Source organism: Agelaius phoeniceus, chromosome 4 (genome assembly GCF_051311805.1).
Source record: "Agelaius phoeniceus isolate bAgePho1 chromosome 4, bAgePho1.hap1, whole genome shotgun sequence".
NCBI lineage: Eukaryota > Metazoa > Chordata > Aves > Passeriformes > Icteridae > Agelaius > Agelaius phoeniceus.
The window spans coordinates 51,238,087-51,257,529 of NC_135268.1; the positions used below are offsets into that span (position 1 = coordinate 51,238,087).

Consider the following 19,443-nt stretch of genomic DNA (forward strand, 5'->3'; position numbering starts at 1 on the left):
TGCAGTTTTACTGTAAAAAGACTGTTACAGGCATCTACCTACAAGCCATCTGAAGCCAGTCCCAGGTGTTGCCACCATGTGATGTTCCATGCTTACAAAGTAAGCTGCTGACCTGCAGTTGAAATATTCACTCTCTGATATTCGTGGTAAGCCATGAAGATTCTGACTGGTTTAACCTCCATACTGTGTCAAAAATGCAAATTCCTGAAAGCAAGATGAGGCCAAGTGAGGGACATCATGGCACATATGACATAAGTAGCCCAGAAATTCTGTTATTAGACACATGTGTGTTGTTTTACATGTAATTTCAACTGTCATAATGTATTATACAGATCCCGATTTTTTAAAAAAGATCATTATTTAACTGCAGAATCTCTTAAATTTAAGCATTTAACAACCATATTGCGAAAAAAAATCTCCATAGTGTCCATTCCTTCCATCCAACATGTAGAATCTCTCCTCCTCCTAGATGGTTTTGAAATAAAAGATTTTTTTTTTCTGGTTCTACACATGGCATGTGTATGGGTCTAAATCTATCCTAACAAGTTTATTCAGAAATAAGAGTAGAGTTCATTGTATTACTGGAGCAGGCAAGGAGCATGGATTGCTCATAGGGATATGCAGAGGGTGAGGGATATCTTTGTATAGGACAGCTGGCTCAGATTAAAATGCTGTAAGAAATTTTCACTGATTCAGTGAAGCAAGGATATTTATCAGATGAACAAGAGCCAGCTGTCTACACTGCTGGGGTAATATTATTCACATCTTTTCTTAAAAAAGGTACTGCAGTGACACTGACTGGTGTGGGTGAAGACAAAATAGAGATGTTATAGCATTTTCTCTGGATGGATCTAAATGCAGACCCATATGTCAAATTGGTTAAGTCCCACACTACAGTGGTGATGCTCCTGGCAACACTCTTCCCAAGTATCTGAAAAGGTTGCCTAGAGGAAAATTTCTGGGCCACAGATACCTTTGTCTTTCTGTATTGCTGTGCTGTCTCTTTCATTTTTACAAGTTCTAGATACAAATCAGGTTTACTGTTAAAAGTATCTCTGTGCCTCCTTTTATCCTCTACTCAGATTACAAGACAGTTGTAGATGTTTTACAGTTATTTTATCTTTGCTAGCAAAAGGGAGCAGCTTAGAAACAGCCCACAGCTGTTTCCAAAGACAGGCAGCTACTCTTTGCCCAGTCACTATTCAGCTGACTAGCAGTAACATTTATAAAAATGTTACTTTGACAGTAGCAGCTCTTTTCAACTAAGAACTGTTTATGTTAAGAAATTGAAAAAAAGAAGTTATGAACCATGACATAGTCTAATGTGACATTATGATGACAATTCAGTGTTTTTAGCATGAGAATATTTGATCTAGTTTTCACTGTTAGTATTTCAATGTACACTTAAGAAGAAACCAAGAGAACACACACTAGAAAGCCTATGCATGGGCTTTAATGTACTTGGCCAGTTCCCTGGACAAAAGTACACATCTAGTTTTAGAAATACAAGGCTTATTTTTCTGTCTTAAGTGATAACTCACAAAAATGGTATCTAGCACTTGTAAAGAAAAGCCACTTAAAAAATTCAGTCTCACTTTAAAAACATTGGTTTGAAACTGATTACCTGTACAGGTTTAGACACAGTGCGGGGTTGGGTATACAATTTAACTTGTTACTTCAGACTGTATAGCAAGAGGCTACAGGTTTTTGACCTCACTTCCCCCAACAATCTATCAGCCTTAGGCAGCTGAGCTCCATTCACCTAAAGTGTGATTACTGGATGAGAAGTTACTATCTAACATGGATATTTCTATATACATAGCCCATAATATATCTTTCCCAAGGCCAGATTATCCTTGCATAAGTATATACTGTAATTTAAGACTATTGATTAATATACAGGAACCTTTACCTTCTTTACAAAGGGAGGGCAGAGTCTGAAGGTTCATACAGCCAAGTTGGCTTGACCATTTTTGACCAGGGTGGTGGAAATATCCAACCACTTGGACTCTGTGCTCCAGTGTGGCCATGAAAGCAACGTTGATACCCTGGGTTTGTTTCATTACAACCTTTCAAATGGTGTTATCAGTGAAGGCAAAGTGATTGTTGGGGGCTTCAGTACACCCCTGTTCTGTTCTGTGCATGCCTTTGAGCATGTGTCTGTCTCTCATACACCTTGCCCAGAGGTGACAGATGAGATGTTGGCTTCTGCACTTTCAGAGGTACTGTGTGTCAGTCAGGGTTCACAAATTCTTCAGCTCTACATGGCTGTCTGTTCAGGGCACATTCTTTTGCTGTGTGTTACTGGCTGCTTTTGTTTGGCACTCCTTCTTTCGTTGTATGCTACTGGCTGCTTTTTTCCCTTGCAGTCTTCTGTGGTGTGTCACTGGCTGCTTTTTTCCCTTGCCCAGTCTTCTGTGGTGTGTCATTGACTGCTTTTTTCCCTTGCACAGTCTTTGCTTTTGTGGGGCACACATGTGTTTCTTGTATCTTACTGGTTGGGCTTTTTGGGCATATGGGGCACACATGCTTTTCTTGTATCTTATGGGCTGCTTTAGACACAGGAGCTTCAGCCTTAACATTAGCTGCAGTTTGGCGGGGATGGAGCTTTGCAGCTTTTGGCTTACTGTCACCAGCAGCAGCCTTACGCCTACGTTGTTTTACTTTTGGCTTTTTCACCTCTTCTTTTGGTTTTTCTTCAACAATGCCATCTAGTAGAGCTTTTGCTGCAGCAGAAGCCAAAATGTCTTTAGCAGACACTTTTTTCTGAAAATTTCACAGGAAACAACAGTGAATCTAAGCCACAATAAAGAGCTTCTCAGAATTTACTCCATGAGAAAAAGAGCAAAATCTAGCAGAAGGACTTAAGTCACTTATGTGATAAATGCTAACCAAACTATTTATTCACAAAATTAGGAACTTGACTTGTGTAAAGAAGTACTGGAGCACTTGTTCTTCAGAGGCTTTTTTCTCTACTGACCCAAAGAGGGGAAGCTCAGTTCTGGGCTCTGTCATGTGTGTCTGTCTTGGCAACCAGCTGTTTAACCCCTTAGCTGGCTCCAAGCCCCACGCGGCCGCTTGCTCAGTCCCCCACCAACAGGAGCAGGGAAGGAAATGGAAGAGTAAAGCTAGGGAACTCCTGGGTTAAGATAAAGATTGTGGTTCCCTGGGAAAGACCACTGGGAAGACCACTGCCATTACTGCAAAAGTCCTCCCTTCCTCCTCCTTCCCCCCACTTTATACAGTGAGCAACGATCTCACAAGGTCTGGGATATCCCTTTGGTCACTTTGGGTCACCTGTCCTGGCTGTGTCTCCTCCCAGCCTGCCACACACCCCCGGTCCCCTCACCACTGTGGCACTATGAAAAGCACAAAAGGCTTTGGCTCTGTGTAAGCCCTGCACAGCAATAACAAAACCATTTCTAGGTCATCATCCCTGTGTTCAGCACAAATCCAAAACACGGCTCCACACCAGTCACTGTGAGGAAAATTAACTCCACCCCAGCCAAAACCAACATATTCCTACACTGACCTGCTTTATAATGTGCCTGTAAGAACAAAATATCCATTGTGTGTGTGTGTATCAGAAATACTTACTAAAATACGGTAACATTAAACATGAATAATTTTCACAGTAATGAAAGTTCTTGCTCATAATACATAAGTAAGGAACTCTCAAACTGGGAACCAGCTCAACATCCAAGTATATAAAGAGCAACAATGGGGGAGAAACTATTTACAGCTAGCTAAGAAGAACATTTCTGTAAACAAGGAATTTCAGTTTAAATTGTAAATACATGTCTTCTACTTTGTGGAAAATGTTCATTTGCTGATTCACCTAAAGATTGGCCATTGGAGCAATTGCTTCTTTGTATTAGAATTTGACCCCAAAAAATTACTTGAATTAACTACCTGCAACAAAGATGTTTGTTTCTCTGGAGAGAGACAATATGGTAGAGAGATGCACATAGCATGATTAACTAAAACTCAGACCAAGTTTAAAATATTTAATATTGTAAAGAAAGAGGTCAATAATAGGTAACTTGAAAGGCTTTTCATATGTAATTCTCTTACTCTTAATAAAACCTAACTTGCCCCAAGAGGCAAGCTTCTTTCAAGCACTGTAATTGCAGTATGACAGAAAATGGTACAAATAACCAAGATCTCCTATCTCTAATTTGCAATGAAATTTGGATTAGTTCTTCCCCACAGCCCTTCCACTTTTGATGCACAAAATGTGTGTTTTTCTTAGAGACAAGAGGAAAATGTTGATGCTCAGAGATGCAAACTAGCCCTTTAAGGCCTTTCCTCAGGAATCATGCCAAGACTTTTCCGTTTACTCAGCAAAAGTCCCCTGCCTTTCAAGCTAGATTTGCATATGCCTTAGTTTGGAAAGGAAACATATTCATACCTATTTTATTCAAATTATAATAGTGTCACCCTTAGGGATTAAGACTTCAGTTGCTTGGATACTGGAAAATCTTGGTGACACATATAACAAATACATTTACGAGTTCCCTTTATCCTGAGTCTAATCAAGTTGTGCATTTCATTCCAAAGTGTGATCACAGCAATGTATTTCCTCTAGATCTTGCTGGCACTAACTTGGATCAAGGGTCTGCTCTGATCACGAGGTCCTGAACAGGCACAGCTTTTAAACTTGTGCTCAGCACAAAATTCCAGAAGTGGCACATTTCAACCGCTCACCTGTCTTTTGGTCTTAAGACAACTAAAGAGCAGCCAGGATTTTTATTTCAAATGTCCATTTTGTTATTCTTCTGTGCAAATTTGCAATACTCATCTTTTGTGAAGTGATTTTAAATGGTTATTTTCATAGCTTACCTCTCTCTCTAGAACAGCTAGGAAACAACCACTGGAAATTTCTGATGGCTCCATTTTGAAAAACATTTCAGTGGAAGACTCTGAATCAGAGCAAGTAGAAAAAATAGAAGGAATAAGCCTGTGAAAAAGAAATGGCAGACCAGAAAATAATATTTAAGAATAAAAAAGAAAATAAACAAGGATACATTAAAAGTAATTTTCAAATTATGTCTTTCAGTAACATAGCTTTGTCATTATTTTTTTTTAAATGGAATTCAAGAAAGGCACAAGAATTCATCTTTTTAGAATTAAGTGGGTTTTTTTTCCATTTTTTTCAGTAATTCCTTTTTTTTTTCCAAATTATTAAGTATATTAATCACCAGATAATAAATACATAATATGACAATGAAAAACTATGTTCTTTCTCAGGTGTGCACTTACTGAGTGATCAAGTTGTCCCTAAAGTTGGGGAATGGTCTGAAAACACTAAGGAGCTTGCAGAAATTGTAGAAGTGTTGACTTTGAGTTATAATAATAATAGTAATGATAATAATAAATATCATAACTTAGGTTGGGAAAATTTGCTATTTGTTCTAATTGAGGGTTTTTCTTCAATTTCACAATTTTGCAAGAACTAGCCTCTTCTGTTCCCCTTGAATTCCAGAAATGTCTGGCTGTTATAAAGCAGTCTCAAGGACTTTGCTCATAAGGCTAGCAAACTATACTAAGCTGTCTCAGTACAGAAAAACACTATCAAAGTGTCCTTTTGTAATTATAATTCCCTCCTCTTCACTGAGGACTGTAAGATAGAGTCCTACTCCTTAATGCTCCACTAACTCTCTTGTGACAGAGCTTTATTCAAAGATGGTTACAGAGAAATGTATTCAATATTTGAAAGCAATATCCTGATTTGGCTGGTTAGTTCACTTTTAATAGGAAGTCTGAAAAACTGTTTGTTTCCAAGTTCTCACCACAATCTGGAATTTTTTTCTATGTTCCTTGGAACTTGATAAAACAGGCTACAAGGCTCAAATCCTCCTCGCATTACTAAATAAAGCTCTTATGTCATATGACACAGATTTTTGATTTTACATAAGCTTATTCAATAGAAAAAACCTCAGTGGTAATCTTTTATTGATGTATACAAGTTACTGTTCACCAGGAATCTCTTCAATGACCCTGAAAAATGATGTAGAAATTAATTCAAATTTGATAGGCCAAAGCAAAATGCACGAGTGGTTTAGACTACTCTATACACACCTGTTTGCCATGTGTACTCTTGCTTTAGGTAAAGCTGCTGCTGTAAACTGTCATATCCTGAAGGTAAGTTCAGCTTAACCAGTGTGAACATGTTTTAAACCACCCTTAAAACTGCACAGCCCTAAAACCAACTGTGTGACCCCAAACTCCAACAGAGCCTTATTTTGTTTGGCACCACTTCAGTACGGCAGAGTAATTCCAAAAAGATAAAATGCACATAAGCAAAAATGCTTTAAGAGTTTCCTGAAAGCCCTCAGTTTTCTTGGAAAAGGGAATTATTATTTAGTAGATCTTTGATGATCATACAATATGTTTTATTATGACTTGTCTCTCAAAGATACTGTAAACATGGGGGTTAGTAACTCTGCAACAGCCTTTCATTCTATACTGCACTGTTTTAGTCAAGCAAGTTCTCTAATTAATTCTAAGAAAAGGGTAAAAGGAATTTTTTTAAGTAGTACACGCATCTTAAATGGCTTGAGCTTTCATCTTAAGCATAATCACTGTATATTTTATTTATGGCAATCTATTACTGCTCTGTTTGTGCTGATTACCAGCAACTTTATTGTAGCAAGGACTATGATAAAACATCCAAGATACTGCATGACAGGGAAGGAGGAACTGAATCTGAAATTGTCATTTATGAAACTCAATCAATTGTCAGTCACAAATTTGCTCAGGTCTGAAAAAATCCTAATGTAATTTTATTGTCCTTTTCTTACCATCCAAGATTGCCTTTTTAAAAGTGTAATATGATTTGGTGCTTTGACAACATTCATGATGCTTCTGCACAACAGTGAACAGATTTTGGCTTAGCTTTGTGGGGAGGGAGGGGTTTTACACAAGGGGGATTTTTGAAAAAATAATTAAAGCTCCAGGAATGTTTTTTTTAAAAAAATTTCTATGTTATAAACTTACATATTATTTATATTCAATAATTCAGAGACCATTACATTCCAAGGTTCCCCAAGTTCTCCCCATAGAGTAATAGCTGCACAGAGGTCAAGACAAACTCCAGAAAATTCCAAATTCCAAAGGAAAACACAAGCAAGAGGCCATAAATGCTTTTGGTCCAGCACTGGCAAGACATACCCTGATTTCATCCCACTTACTGTAAAACAAATCAAGCAGACTGCTATTTTCTATCAGTGAATTTGAAAAAAGATGCACTTTGTTGCACTGTGTCTTATGAATAACATACAACTTTTAAACCTTCTTTGGACTGGCCACAGTTAATATTTACTCTTTTAATCATGCAAAATTTAGTTACACTGAATATTTGAGCCACAGTACCTTTCCCTTTGATAGCCAGACTATTAACTAAGGTAATATAAAATCGAAAAAATATAGTTTTACTCTTCTGTGCTTTTTACAACATGAACTCTTTTAAACCTGCATCCAGTAATCCACTATTGTATCTATGTGCAAGTGAATGCCAACTGTTTGCACTTATGTGACTGAAAGGAAAATACAGAAAATACCCATCAGTCTTTTACCAATTCCTCTGGCTGACAGAGTGATAGCTAACAGGTTATAACTACATATGAAGTATACAGCATACATACTTTTCTCATCTAAGTTTGTATTTTCCATGATTGCACAGGCTGATCTCTTAGGGTAACCTGTCCTTCCTAGAAGGAAGGACAGGTTACAGTATTCATCTGAATACAGCAATGAGCAATCCTACAGCAAAGGGTTCTTATTCTTCTGTATGATTCTTACAATTTAAGATTTAATTTCTTTTTCCTTTGAAATTGATCATTCTACATCAGAAGCAGAGAGCATGCTAGCAAGTTAGTTTCATTCTCTGAACACTAATACAATAATAGCAAGAGCTCTATCTGAAGAATGTTATTTCCAACCAGTGATACTTTCCTCCCATCCTAATTTCAAATGAACAAAAATATTAGATGAGAAAGTCAATAGAATAGTGGTAAGTAATCTCATAATCAGAAAGAATGGCATGACAGGCAGCAAAAGCTATTTTAATTTCATGCAAGATACATATCAGTCTAAGATAAGAATTATGCTAAATTCAAAGTCATACTTTAATTTTTCCACAGATAAAACTATTCATTCTGTACCTATATGGTCGTACTTTAGCTCCCTCCACTCCAGATTCCAGTGCTTTTTTCACTACAAGTTCATTTTCTTCTGGGTAAACTGAGCAAGTGCAGTAAACAATAGCTTGTACTTTGTTAACTACAAAACAAAACACAACTTTTTTACTCTTCAGATTCTTCATACTGACAGTGGTTTGGTAAGGATTAAAAGCATCATAAAAACTATGTCACTTTTACCTCCTGATCTCTAGTGTTTTTAAATAATTAAAATATTTTCAAATATTTGCAGATTTCAGCACAAAGTCAAAGCTGTCTCCAGTCTTTTCACACAACTACCAAAGAAGAGAGGAAAAAAGTGGCAGCATGCAGATGGAGGGAGACCATTTAAAGAATTTCTAAAGCAGAGTATAACTAAGCCATAAGCCAGTTCTCTACAAAATACTGAAGAGTATTATATTAATATCTGGTGGAGACTACGACACAAAAACACCTTCAGACTGGAGGAAATCATTGTTCAGGGGGTTTGGTTACATGCTTATTCATAATTAATAGAGTAATTTGTGCATTTTTAACTATATTAAAACTGGTGATAATACAATGGAATTGATAGCACAAAGTCTTCCCAGAAAGTGGGAAACTAGCACACTTACATTTCAGTGCATGAAGCAACTCATTAAGCTGCCTCTCAGCAAGAATCCTGAGTTTATCCTCAGACACAAATCCCTGGAAAAGGTCTCGTAGCAATTCTGCATCTAAAAGCAGAGAGTACTAAATTTAGTCTTGCAATTTGTATTAGTGTCTAAAAATTCAGTTGTTTGCAGAAGCAGATGTGGTTATTACTGGTTCAGTGGGAAGGTAGGTTTTACAAATTAGAATACCAAGGAGTGCCTGATTTATTTGCTTTACTTCTTTACCTGTAATTACTGGTGTCTCTTACTTGCTTCTAGTTAATGAGAATTGTACAGTGAAAGGATTTATACAAACAGTCAATAAAGGAATGTAATCAAATAGAAAATTATGTACATGTTGGTATCTTCAAAATAAATTTTCTGCCTATATCTTTTTATTTAAAAAAAGCTATACACACTCTGCTCCCCAGAATCACCCTCAAACTTTCATACTATCAATCTGAAGCAGTCACAGAATTATGCAAGTTAATTTATATATTTTATAGTAATTAAAATAAGGAAGGTTTCTTTAATAAAATTACACAATTTACGGAAGCCCTGCACTGATTAGACTAAAATACTTGGATCTATTTCTACCAGAAAGCATGAGCTAGATATTGTATCAAAATTTACCTCTGTGTTCACTTAAAATAAGCTCCATTGGATTGCCAGCACCCAGTTCAGAGCATTGAGGTATCAGCAAAATAACTTTTGCCTTTTCAAGTCTTGGGTCTGTTGGCTGAAGCTCAGTAAAGTCTTCATGTAACAACCAAATATCTGAAAAACAGGGAAAACTCACCACTTACAGACTGCAAGCAAGCCTGCCTACAGGTGACAAAGGTGAACAGAATGTGGTGTTACACAGAACTGGACAGAGCTGAAGCCTGCTAGATTCAGATTCTCCACAGTATGGCCTATGGATTCAAGCTGATTGAAAGGCTGCATCTTCCACTGAAAAGAGTTAATGTGCTGCACTCTGTCCTGATAGTGTCCTCCAGGTAAACTGGACAGGTGCATGTGTTTTGGATTAAACACTCTCAAACAGCTGGAAATCAGACTGAAATAAGAGCCGAAATACCAAAAGTTCCCCGCTACCAGCTACACCAACTGCTACATAGTAGCTACTTCTACAGAAAAAATCACCAATATTTCAGGAGTTTGCATCTATGATGGGTTAGACTGTAATTAACTTGACTGTAGCTGAAGAGCTATCAGCTCACCCTGTGATAAAAAAGTTGTTAGTGCCATCCCCAAGCCTCCAAAGAAGGGCTCTCTGAGTTCTGACAAAATTAGTCCATATTTACAGATATCACAAACTGTATCTCAATACTTCTTCAAAATACCAACTGTTTTAGCACCTACTTGTGCATCCCATGTGACTGAAACTGTTCATCAGTTCTTCTTGTTTTACCGAAGATTTCACACCACAAACAAAAATGCTGCAGCTGCTGTCATTTGTCAGCACTGACATATGGGCAATGGTCAGGTGGGAACCCATGTGAGCCATTATAATGTCAGCACCTTCACCCAACAGCGCGCGTGCCGAGTGTACAGCGAGGCTGCGAGACTTATCCTACAACACAATGACACAACAATTAACTATGATCAACTGTCTTGGTTTCTATGAATGCCAACCTTCTTTTCCAAATGAGGAAAGTCTTCCATTGTTTTCATAGGAAATGGAAAAGAAAGGAGGAAGAAAACTAATCAGGGATATTTGCTAATCAGGGATATTTGCTAATACAGAATTAAATACATTACAAAACCAAGCAGTCACTCAATAAATTTAAATAACTTAATTCTAAGTAATACAAGAAAAAGCATAGTATCTACAGGTGAAATTAAAGTACATATCATCCTCGTAAGGAGGAACTCCTACCAACAGCTTGTTCCAGAAAAGACAAACATTGGCCACAATTCAGGCAGAATTCATCCTCTGAGGGAGCTTAACAGAGAAATGCAAAACTATTCACATAGCTCTTGATGATAATTATGGGAGAAATGTTGCCCTTCAAGATTTTGCTGAAATTTGAACAGAGAGGCAGACTGGAATGCAGAAAGCACAAGACACAGTTCCACAATAGTAAATGCTCTTGTACCAGTGGTGATTAAGAGAAAATTTTATCAAATTACTTAAAAAGGGAAGGAGTGACAATACTGACTACAGATACCAGGTCTTGCACCAAATCTGACAAAGTGATGATAAATGGAAAGGGAAAAAGAAAGTGCTAAGCCTTTAAATTCACATCACTGTCTATGTACACAGAGCATTCAAGCAACACCCTACCCCACCACAGAGATGGAAGTTTTGATGGTTTTATTTACTCATTTTGAATACTTTTAAGTAGTTACACTCAGAATTTGTTCCCATTACCTACAGGGCTGTCATCTATAGTTCTTTTCTGTAAGTATTGTATTTAAAATCTACAAACTGAAATGGAATATTGAATACTGAGTCACTTTTTAAGTTGAGCAATAAATTTTGAGGCTAAAGTTTTCAGACATCTAGTGAAAATGCTGGTTGAAATGTTTCTGCTAGCATTTCAGATAATTCATGGTTGTGTTGTTGCATGGTTACTGCAAGCCCCTACTCTAGAACAGAAACCTCCCACCAAACTTCACTGGGAATTCTAACAATGGCAAGTCAGGAAAAAGACCAGCAGGGGTTATGGAGATCAAGTAACCACACTGCACAAAATACAAAGAACTGTGATCATTCCATCACAAACATGCATTCGAAGAGGAAGAAATATTACAGTAGCATACCACTCTCTATTAATTGAGGGAAAGCATATGGAGTTAAATCGAAACTTTCCTCACACTTTCAGAAGTGAGACTGCCTCTTCTGACCATTTTTATATTTACTTCAACAGCTCTAAAATTAAATTTAAAACATTCTACTAACTTAATTGCAGCTATCAATTAAGCATTGACATTTGTATGCTAAATTTAGCAAGTGGATCCGTTTGTAACCTAATCATTACAAATGTCCAAAACCTTATGAGAGTTTATCACTGCCTGACTGATTTAATAGAATAGTCACACAATTCACAACCTCTTTCTAAACCAAAGCAATTATTTCAATGTTCAGATCATCTGACTCAAGGCTGAACATCAACTCACCTGCAGTAAGAGTTTGCAATCTGCAAAAAGATCTAAATTAAGCAGTTCTTCTTTAAGAGAGGAAGGAAAAACCAATACATCTTGGCAATGTTGGTCCACAGCATATGTGTAATGGTCAAAGTCTGACACAGATTCAACCTTTGTGAATCCCTTCATCTCCAAATCTCTGATAACATCTTCAAGGCTGTTAACATACAACTCTAACCATTAAATATACAAGAGTTACTTAAGCAACACAGTTTACATTGATTATAAGAATTTTTTACTTCTGTTATCATGTGTTTATACATATGCATACATATATAGGTATAAAATGCATACTGTCTAATGCAGGAGGGAAACTTACTCTCCTTTAGGCATGTAAGTTCTGGTTTGAAACAGTTAATAAGTCTGATACAATTAATTAAAAAAGAGGCATGTGTCAAAAGAGGATGATTCAAAGCATCAAAACAGAAATGTCCATGTGCTCAGGAGACGCAGTAGTAAATTTACTGCTGGGATGCTTTAGTTCTTTCAATTGCCTTCAATCTAGCCCAACTCACCAATAATTTTAATGGCTGACACTGAAAGAATCCTTGTGTAAATGTAATGAAAGCATAACTGCTGAGGTTAGCAATTCAAATATCATAAAGATTTAAAGGTATATATAGCAAGAGATGTTTCTTGAAATGCTATTTCAGACAGTGCCATAAGTTTATACAGTACATTAAACATGGGATGGAAGGAGCAGCTTTTATTTATTTCCTAGTTAAGGGCTCTAAACTCACACCCAAAGTAAGGTACATTATCTTAAAGAGCCTATAACCTAAGCACTGAAACTGATCCAAGACAAGAGTAGTAAAACAAAATTCTTAAAAACGTTACAAAATGGATTACCTGTCTAACAAAACAGATAACAGGATAATGTGGTATGTGGTTCATGTACCAGTTAGTACAGAACTGGGAACAGCAGTGTTACATATATAGTAACCTAGAGAATACACGGATTTTAAAATGTGTATTTTAATTTAAAGTTTACATTATCCTTACAGAATAAACAGCAGGTTTAAGTATTGTGTTTTAACATCCTTTGTCAAGATTATGGTTTACACTAATACACCTGCTTTTAAAGACACTTTCTCTTATTTTTTGTCACCAAGTTAACTCACTCAGATTTTTTTTCTAACTTTTTTCCTCATTTATTTGAATGACCCACACAAGCAACAGAACAGGAAAAAGAACTGTTACAAAATAGTGTATAAATACAACTACTACAATATATAAAAACTTCAAAAAAAAATAACACAAGGGCACTGCACTAAGCAGAATTTTCCTGTAAGAATTTTTAATTATGGTAAAAATATAACCTGGAAATTCTAAAACAAGCATGTAGCAAACTATATCACTTCATATGCAAAAATATCAATATCAGATGATATTTTAAAGATCTTACCTGATTTTAAATGTGTTTATCCAAAAACAGATAGGTAAAGCAGAAGTCCTTTGTTCCTGCTTCGATATGGTTTCTGGTACAAAGTATTCAATTGAAAGAGCATCGTGTTTGATGCGACATCGTGCTAGTGCAGCTGCCAGTTTGGTCTCATAGCTATAAAAACAGTCACAAGTTTAGTAAGTTTTATAAATGTTTTCATCAGCTGTTAGCATGCAACATTTCTGTTACAAAACCATCTTGCTCAGAAACCAGATCCAAAAGGGACACCTTCTTCTACAAGCTGCAACGGAAAATACAGTTACAGAACATTTTTTACCCCAGACAACAGCAGATGCAAGGTGGTAGTCAATAACTAAGATTATTTTATTTAAATCAGGCAGAACTGGAATTATAGCAGAGGACTCTCAAATACATCCATTTTCTCAGAGAGCTAAAAAAAATCTCAGTATGTTTTGGAACTGCAATGTGTGGAATACAACCATCAGATTCATTTGCATGTTTTAAAATATAAATACATACATGTGCAGAATGAGCATTTGATGAAAGCTGGCCCCTAAACATATACAAAAACAATACAAGTATGATGGCAACAGGAGTCACTTTTATTATTTTTACATAAAAATGTCTGAGAAAATATTTCTAGTCTTTTCTTCCCACAAGCTTCATGCATATTCCTGATACATGATAATACAAAATAAATAAAAATTGCTGGTGAACTACTTCAGGTATCTTATTCACTGCCCTCCAGAAACACCTTGCACTTAAGAGATTAATGAACTTTTTGGGCCATTCTAAATCCAGCAGCAACACAATTTTGTCTAATAAATGCCTTTTGAGTTAAACAAAATGTTGTTTGTAGTTTGATAGAAAAGATAATAAATATTAAAATGTTTCTGTATTCTGGTTTTTGTTCTCATTATTTAAAATAATAAATATTTAACAAAGTTTCATAGTAGAAGTACTGCTAAATAGATAAATGTTATTCCATTCCATGACCTCTTGATTCTATTACACTTGCATTTATGAATATTTAATTTCCTTCCTAGAATTGTATGAAAACTTCAACAATGCCAAAATAAGATAAGATGCCTGCAAGATAATCCACAATATAAGGATGGTTTCTTAGCTGCATTTTTCATAACTATATAAACATGAATGTTTGCCTCTAAACTAGTCTCTCATTAAAAAAAAAAAGCCCACAAAATTTTAAGGTGGAAGACATGTTTATTAATTACCTTTAAAAGGCACTGATTATACAAATCTTCATTTTTGCTGATCTGTATCAACAAAAAATAGCTCTTTGCACATATACCTGTATAAATAATCCCCTATTTCCTGAACTTCTGCTACAAGTTCCTCTTCAGCAAAAATCTTTCGGTTTTGAAATTTTCGGTCTTGTAGGTCATAAAGCATCACAACAAGCAAGCTGGTTAGCTCATCTGGCTGCAAGAGAAAAGCAACTGGATAAAGGAAGTGACCCAAAGCATGAATTATTTCTGAAAAAAGATCCATATCAAACAGCAGACTCCCATGCAAAAGGCATTAAAAACCCTTAAATGCTTACTTGCAAGAGTATGAAAGTAATTACTTGTGGAGAGTTAATAAAACACTTTTTAAAAAAATATTTGAGTTTTTAAAAATGTATTTGAGTTTTAAAAATATTAAAAATATTTTTTAAAACTCAAATACATAACTTACAAGTTGTTTTGATTATCAAAATTAAAAACATTGTCCATGCACGCAGATAAAATACTGTATCTTAACTTCTAATGTTATCAGAATTGAAACTTTGAAATTATTTTCTCTTCATAAAGTAGTTTGTTAAATAGCTAAGCTAACAAAAACTTCTTGTCTATGAATTCCTCTCTTGTGGAATTGTCCCAATACACTCAGTTGTAATAACCCTTCTGCTTGTGGGATGTATATAAAATCTCCTTTCTCTGTCTAAATCTTTAAACCAGGGAGTCTGCACTTCAGTTACTATTGTTTGCCTCATTACATCAAATTCTTACAGTTATTATGCCTTCTAAAATTCTTGCCTTCTCACAAATATCACCAAAATTAGTTAGAAAACTGAAGTTATTAGGGAGATACTACCAAACACAAGAGGTTAGCATAAAACTCTTACTTCCTTACAAAAACAAGCCAAATATAATGGTGTTAGATCATTTGCCTGCTCACATCAACCTCCACAAACCATATCAGCTCAAGTTTATCTTGCAATTTTCAAAGGCATCAAAGAAAAAACTGGAAGGAACAGCAGAACATTCTGCCAGCTCTAGAATTTCTTTCCATGTCAAAGCAGGAAACCATGTTGAGAGAGTAAACTGGACCCTTCTGCTTTTGCCAGTTTTTGCCAGTACAATATTTGTACACAGTACTGTCTGCCCAGAAAATGAACCTTGGGGTCAATGCATTTTTTGTCCGATGGGATTCACTCCATGTTTTCCAACTACCATGGATAGGAAGGAAACATTTTTTTCCCCTGCTCACAAGGGGACACAGCTGGGAAGGAAAGCACATGGACATGGATAATATCACTGAGCAAGTACTATGTGGTAGTGAAGTTCATGGCTTGCTCTCCCACCTTCTTTCTTTGAAGGCTTTGACTTCCAGCAATCAGTTACAACAGAATCTCACAACAGGCTTTGGAGATGGATGCTTTAGACAGCCATGTAAAAAGGTCAGCAATATTTCAGTCTAAGGCTGTCATGTACAACAAAGGCTGTTTTGAAGAATGTTGTAAAATCCTCAGAAAAGATACTAATTTAGTAAGTTTTATTTTTAGTAAGTTTTATTTTTAGTAAGTTTATTTTTACAGAAAATAAAAATGACTCAAAAAAAGTTCACTTACTATTGAGTAGCATGGGTAAACCTTACTATCTACCAACATTTCTTCAAGAAGATCTTGATCTGTAAAAAGAAGAAAATGTTGACAAGTTATGCCACTCTCTACAATATTCTATGGAAGTAAGTCACTAAATTGTAATTTTAAACATCATGAAAATCGAGGGCAAATTCAATCACCAACAGTAGCAACCCTATGTAATTCATTTACCTGAAAAAGAATAGGCTTTAAATGTTTGATTTCACAAATTCTAATAACACTTAGCTATATTTAAATATTTGAGGGATATGAGTAGTCTGGTAAGTATGTATATTCATCCATAATTAGGATGTGAAAAGAAGCACTGAGATGAGCTCAGCTGGTCAGAGCAGGGTGCTAGTAACACCAAGGTTGTGGTTCAATCCCCTCACAAGCCTTCCTTGATGATCCTTGTAGATGCCTTCCAATTCAGAATATTCTGTGAATCTGTGACTCTGTAGTAACTTGAAGCTTAACAAAAATCTCCCTAGACCTCTGCTGTCAGGCAGACATGGAACACCTATTTTTCCACGTTTTCTCTGCTGCATCATTTCTGTTAGCAATTCTTGGGTGAGTTTTGTACTTACATTTTAGAGTTTTGAAAGCCAGTTCATAGGACACACGCCTGGACTGCTCATCTTTAAAAGCCACCATGGGAGACTCTGAGGTATCGCCATAGCGCAGCAGGATTTTACCTGAACTCTTTTCAGTACGAAGGCCTTGAAAAATCTTAGCTGCATTTATGTAGATGGAGTCAGGATAGCCATCCTTCCCAAGCTGAGTCACTGCTCTTTTTTCAACAGATCCCTTTTCATCCGAAATTTTCGTTTCACTCAAGACTGAAGTACCATTTATAACATCCACATGTGAAGACACCAAATTACTTTCAGAATCTGGCATTTTTCCAGTTGCTGACTGTGTAAGTGCAAGTCACAAACCTACTGCCTCTGCAAAAAAGCAAAGTTTGTATTGAATAATGAAATTTTCTTTCAGTAGAATACACTTTTCCCTTCCTTTTAGGGCTTTCAATTTTCAGGTTCTAATCTTACAAATACATATATATGTGTATCATCTATATTTCTATACAGCTATCATCTTACACATCATAGAGGAGTATTTATAAGTGTTTTCTTACATTATTTGTTTTCACCAATGCACATGCAAAGACTGGTGACTTGTTTTAAAAAGGCCAGTGCTTTACAATCACTGGTCCTTTATGGAATATACACACAGATCTGATTCTGGGTCCAATAAGAACCATTATTAATGCAGGCAGAATAGCATCTCTTACTAGGAATTCTCCTTTAATAAAAAAGACACCATAATTTCAATGCAGACATCATGTCTTGCAAAGAGCCATCCTGGAAAGAACTGCAGTGAATTCCAAATGTTTGTCCACTAAACTGCATATCTGTTCTTAAAAGTGGAAAACAGAGATCACCCAAATGTTAATGTATTTAATGCATTACCTAAGCACAATTTTAAATGCAGGAAACCCATTCTGAGAGTCTCTAGAGAAAATATACAACTCTCTCTAAGCCCATGTGCATTTCTTAAATTTTCTGCACATCTTACATTAACATATATAAAAATTACCTTCCCCAGAGGAGGAATAGGGCTTCAAGAAAATGAAAAATTCCCAGAATTAATTGAATGCCAGAATATTCTAAAGTTCCACATAAAACATATTTGAAGTATTGGATTTACCCTACTTGCTCTGGTTGTTCCAACATGCATTTATGATAATGCCTGGATATGCAGAAGTCATATTAACTGTTCAGAAGTGGGTTAAGCCAAAACAAATTTAAACATAGAATAAAGATTTTTTAAAATCTAACTAGTCTTCCTTCCTATTCTAGGAAAGAATAATACAAAAAAACTATGAGAAATTTAGTAGCTATAGCACAAAAAGCTAGGCATGGATCTACTGCTGCCAAAGAATTCTGGGTATTTTAGGATTAATAGTACAAAATAGCAGAATTTGTTGGAGGGAGAGGGGAATACCAGTTTAGAAATCAAGAAAGTGCTATTCTGATCAAATTGAAGGGGTCTTCTTTTTTGCTACATGATTTAGTTCATTACAACAATTCTCAAGCTTTTTCCCTACACTCCCAGCACCACTAAGGATAAAATACCTCTTCTCCCCAGGTCAGAAACACTTGCTCACCATCCTTTCTTCCTCTCTCCTTTCCTGCCCCCAATCACAAAAAACAGAGTGGCAATGGAGGATGGCAGCACACAGAGTTGGAGGGGCAAGGGAGGGGACACAAACTGCTGCTTCTCCAGTAGGCAGCCATTAAATGCTCCATGCTGGGCCACCATTCCCCCATTCAAACTCCTTTTCCCAAACATGGGTGACACTCAGTCCATCTCTCCCCTCTCCAAGACCAGCACAAGTCAGTGTCTGACCAGCCCAGCATGCTCCACACAGTGTACCAGTGTGGCTTCCTGAATTCTGGCAACTCATCTGGAGGAGGCCACATCTCATTCTCCTTCCCCAGGATTTGCTCTCCAAAACTGAGAACTGCTAATCCTGGAGAAGCAACCCTTACTGTTACTTTACAGAGGCCTCAGACAAACAGCTTGTTCTGTTTTGCAGGAGTTTTGCTCCAACAACCCCATTAGATGCAGCAGTGCTGGACCCATGGAACAAACATAAATTTATTTTATGAAGCCATATTGAAACAGAACAAGCAGTGCTATCAAAAGAAAGCCCTATTCTCCACTAGAAGGAAGCACCAGATCACCTAAAACAAATTGAAACACTTGTGCTTAGAAAGGAAAAAAAAAAATAAATGCTTACATGATCTTTTACACTATTTTGACCAGCAAACATATATGTCACAGAAACAGAGGCACCATCTCAGAGACCTGAAACTCATATGTCCTCTCCAGGGGAATGCAAATATTCTATTTTAGAATATGGAACAAGTGAACTATGTCTGTGGTGTAAGGACTTTGAAGACTTGTAGAGTTCCCCAGTACTCTTTGTGACTTCTTTGCCAAAACTGTTTTTGCTCGCCACAACACACACTGCTATCAGGATGATTTGATGAACATACTTTCCCAAAAGACAAATGTCATCCTAATAAAGATGAGATGCCAGTGTTCTGCCCTGTGCAGACACAGTGCATGCTTGTAACACTGGAAATCACAGTCTGATTTACTGAATGCTGTGCCAAGCAGACAACACCAAGCTGGATTAATACA

General features: G+C 36.5%; 1 protein-coding gene across 1 annotated transcript; it reads right to left on the reverse strand.

Moving 5' to 3' along the window:
- Window positions 1-436: 436 nt before the first annotated feature.
- NSUN7 (NOP2/Sun RNA methyltransferase family member 7) lies at window positions 437-17,133 on the reverse strand. The gene is made up of 11 exons (XM_077177591.1): window positions 16,821-17,133; window positions 16,222-16,280; window positions 14,680-14,810; window positions 13,368-13,520; window positions 11,936-12,119; window positions 10,175-10,385; window positions 9,446-9,589; window positions 8,795-8,896; window positions 8,166-8,283; window positions 4,843-4,960; window positions 437-2,766 (listed from the first exon to the last, which is right to left on the reverse strand). The coding sequence occupies exons 1-11, from the start codon at window positions 17,131-17,133 to the stop codon at window positions 2,344-2,346; spliced, it is 1,956 nt and encodes a 651-aa protein (XP_077033706.1). The 3' UTR covers window positions 437-2,343.
- Between the last annotated feature and the right edge of the window lie 2,310 nt (window positions 17,134-19,443).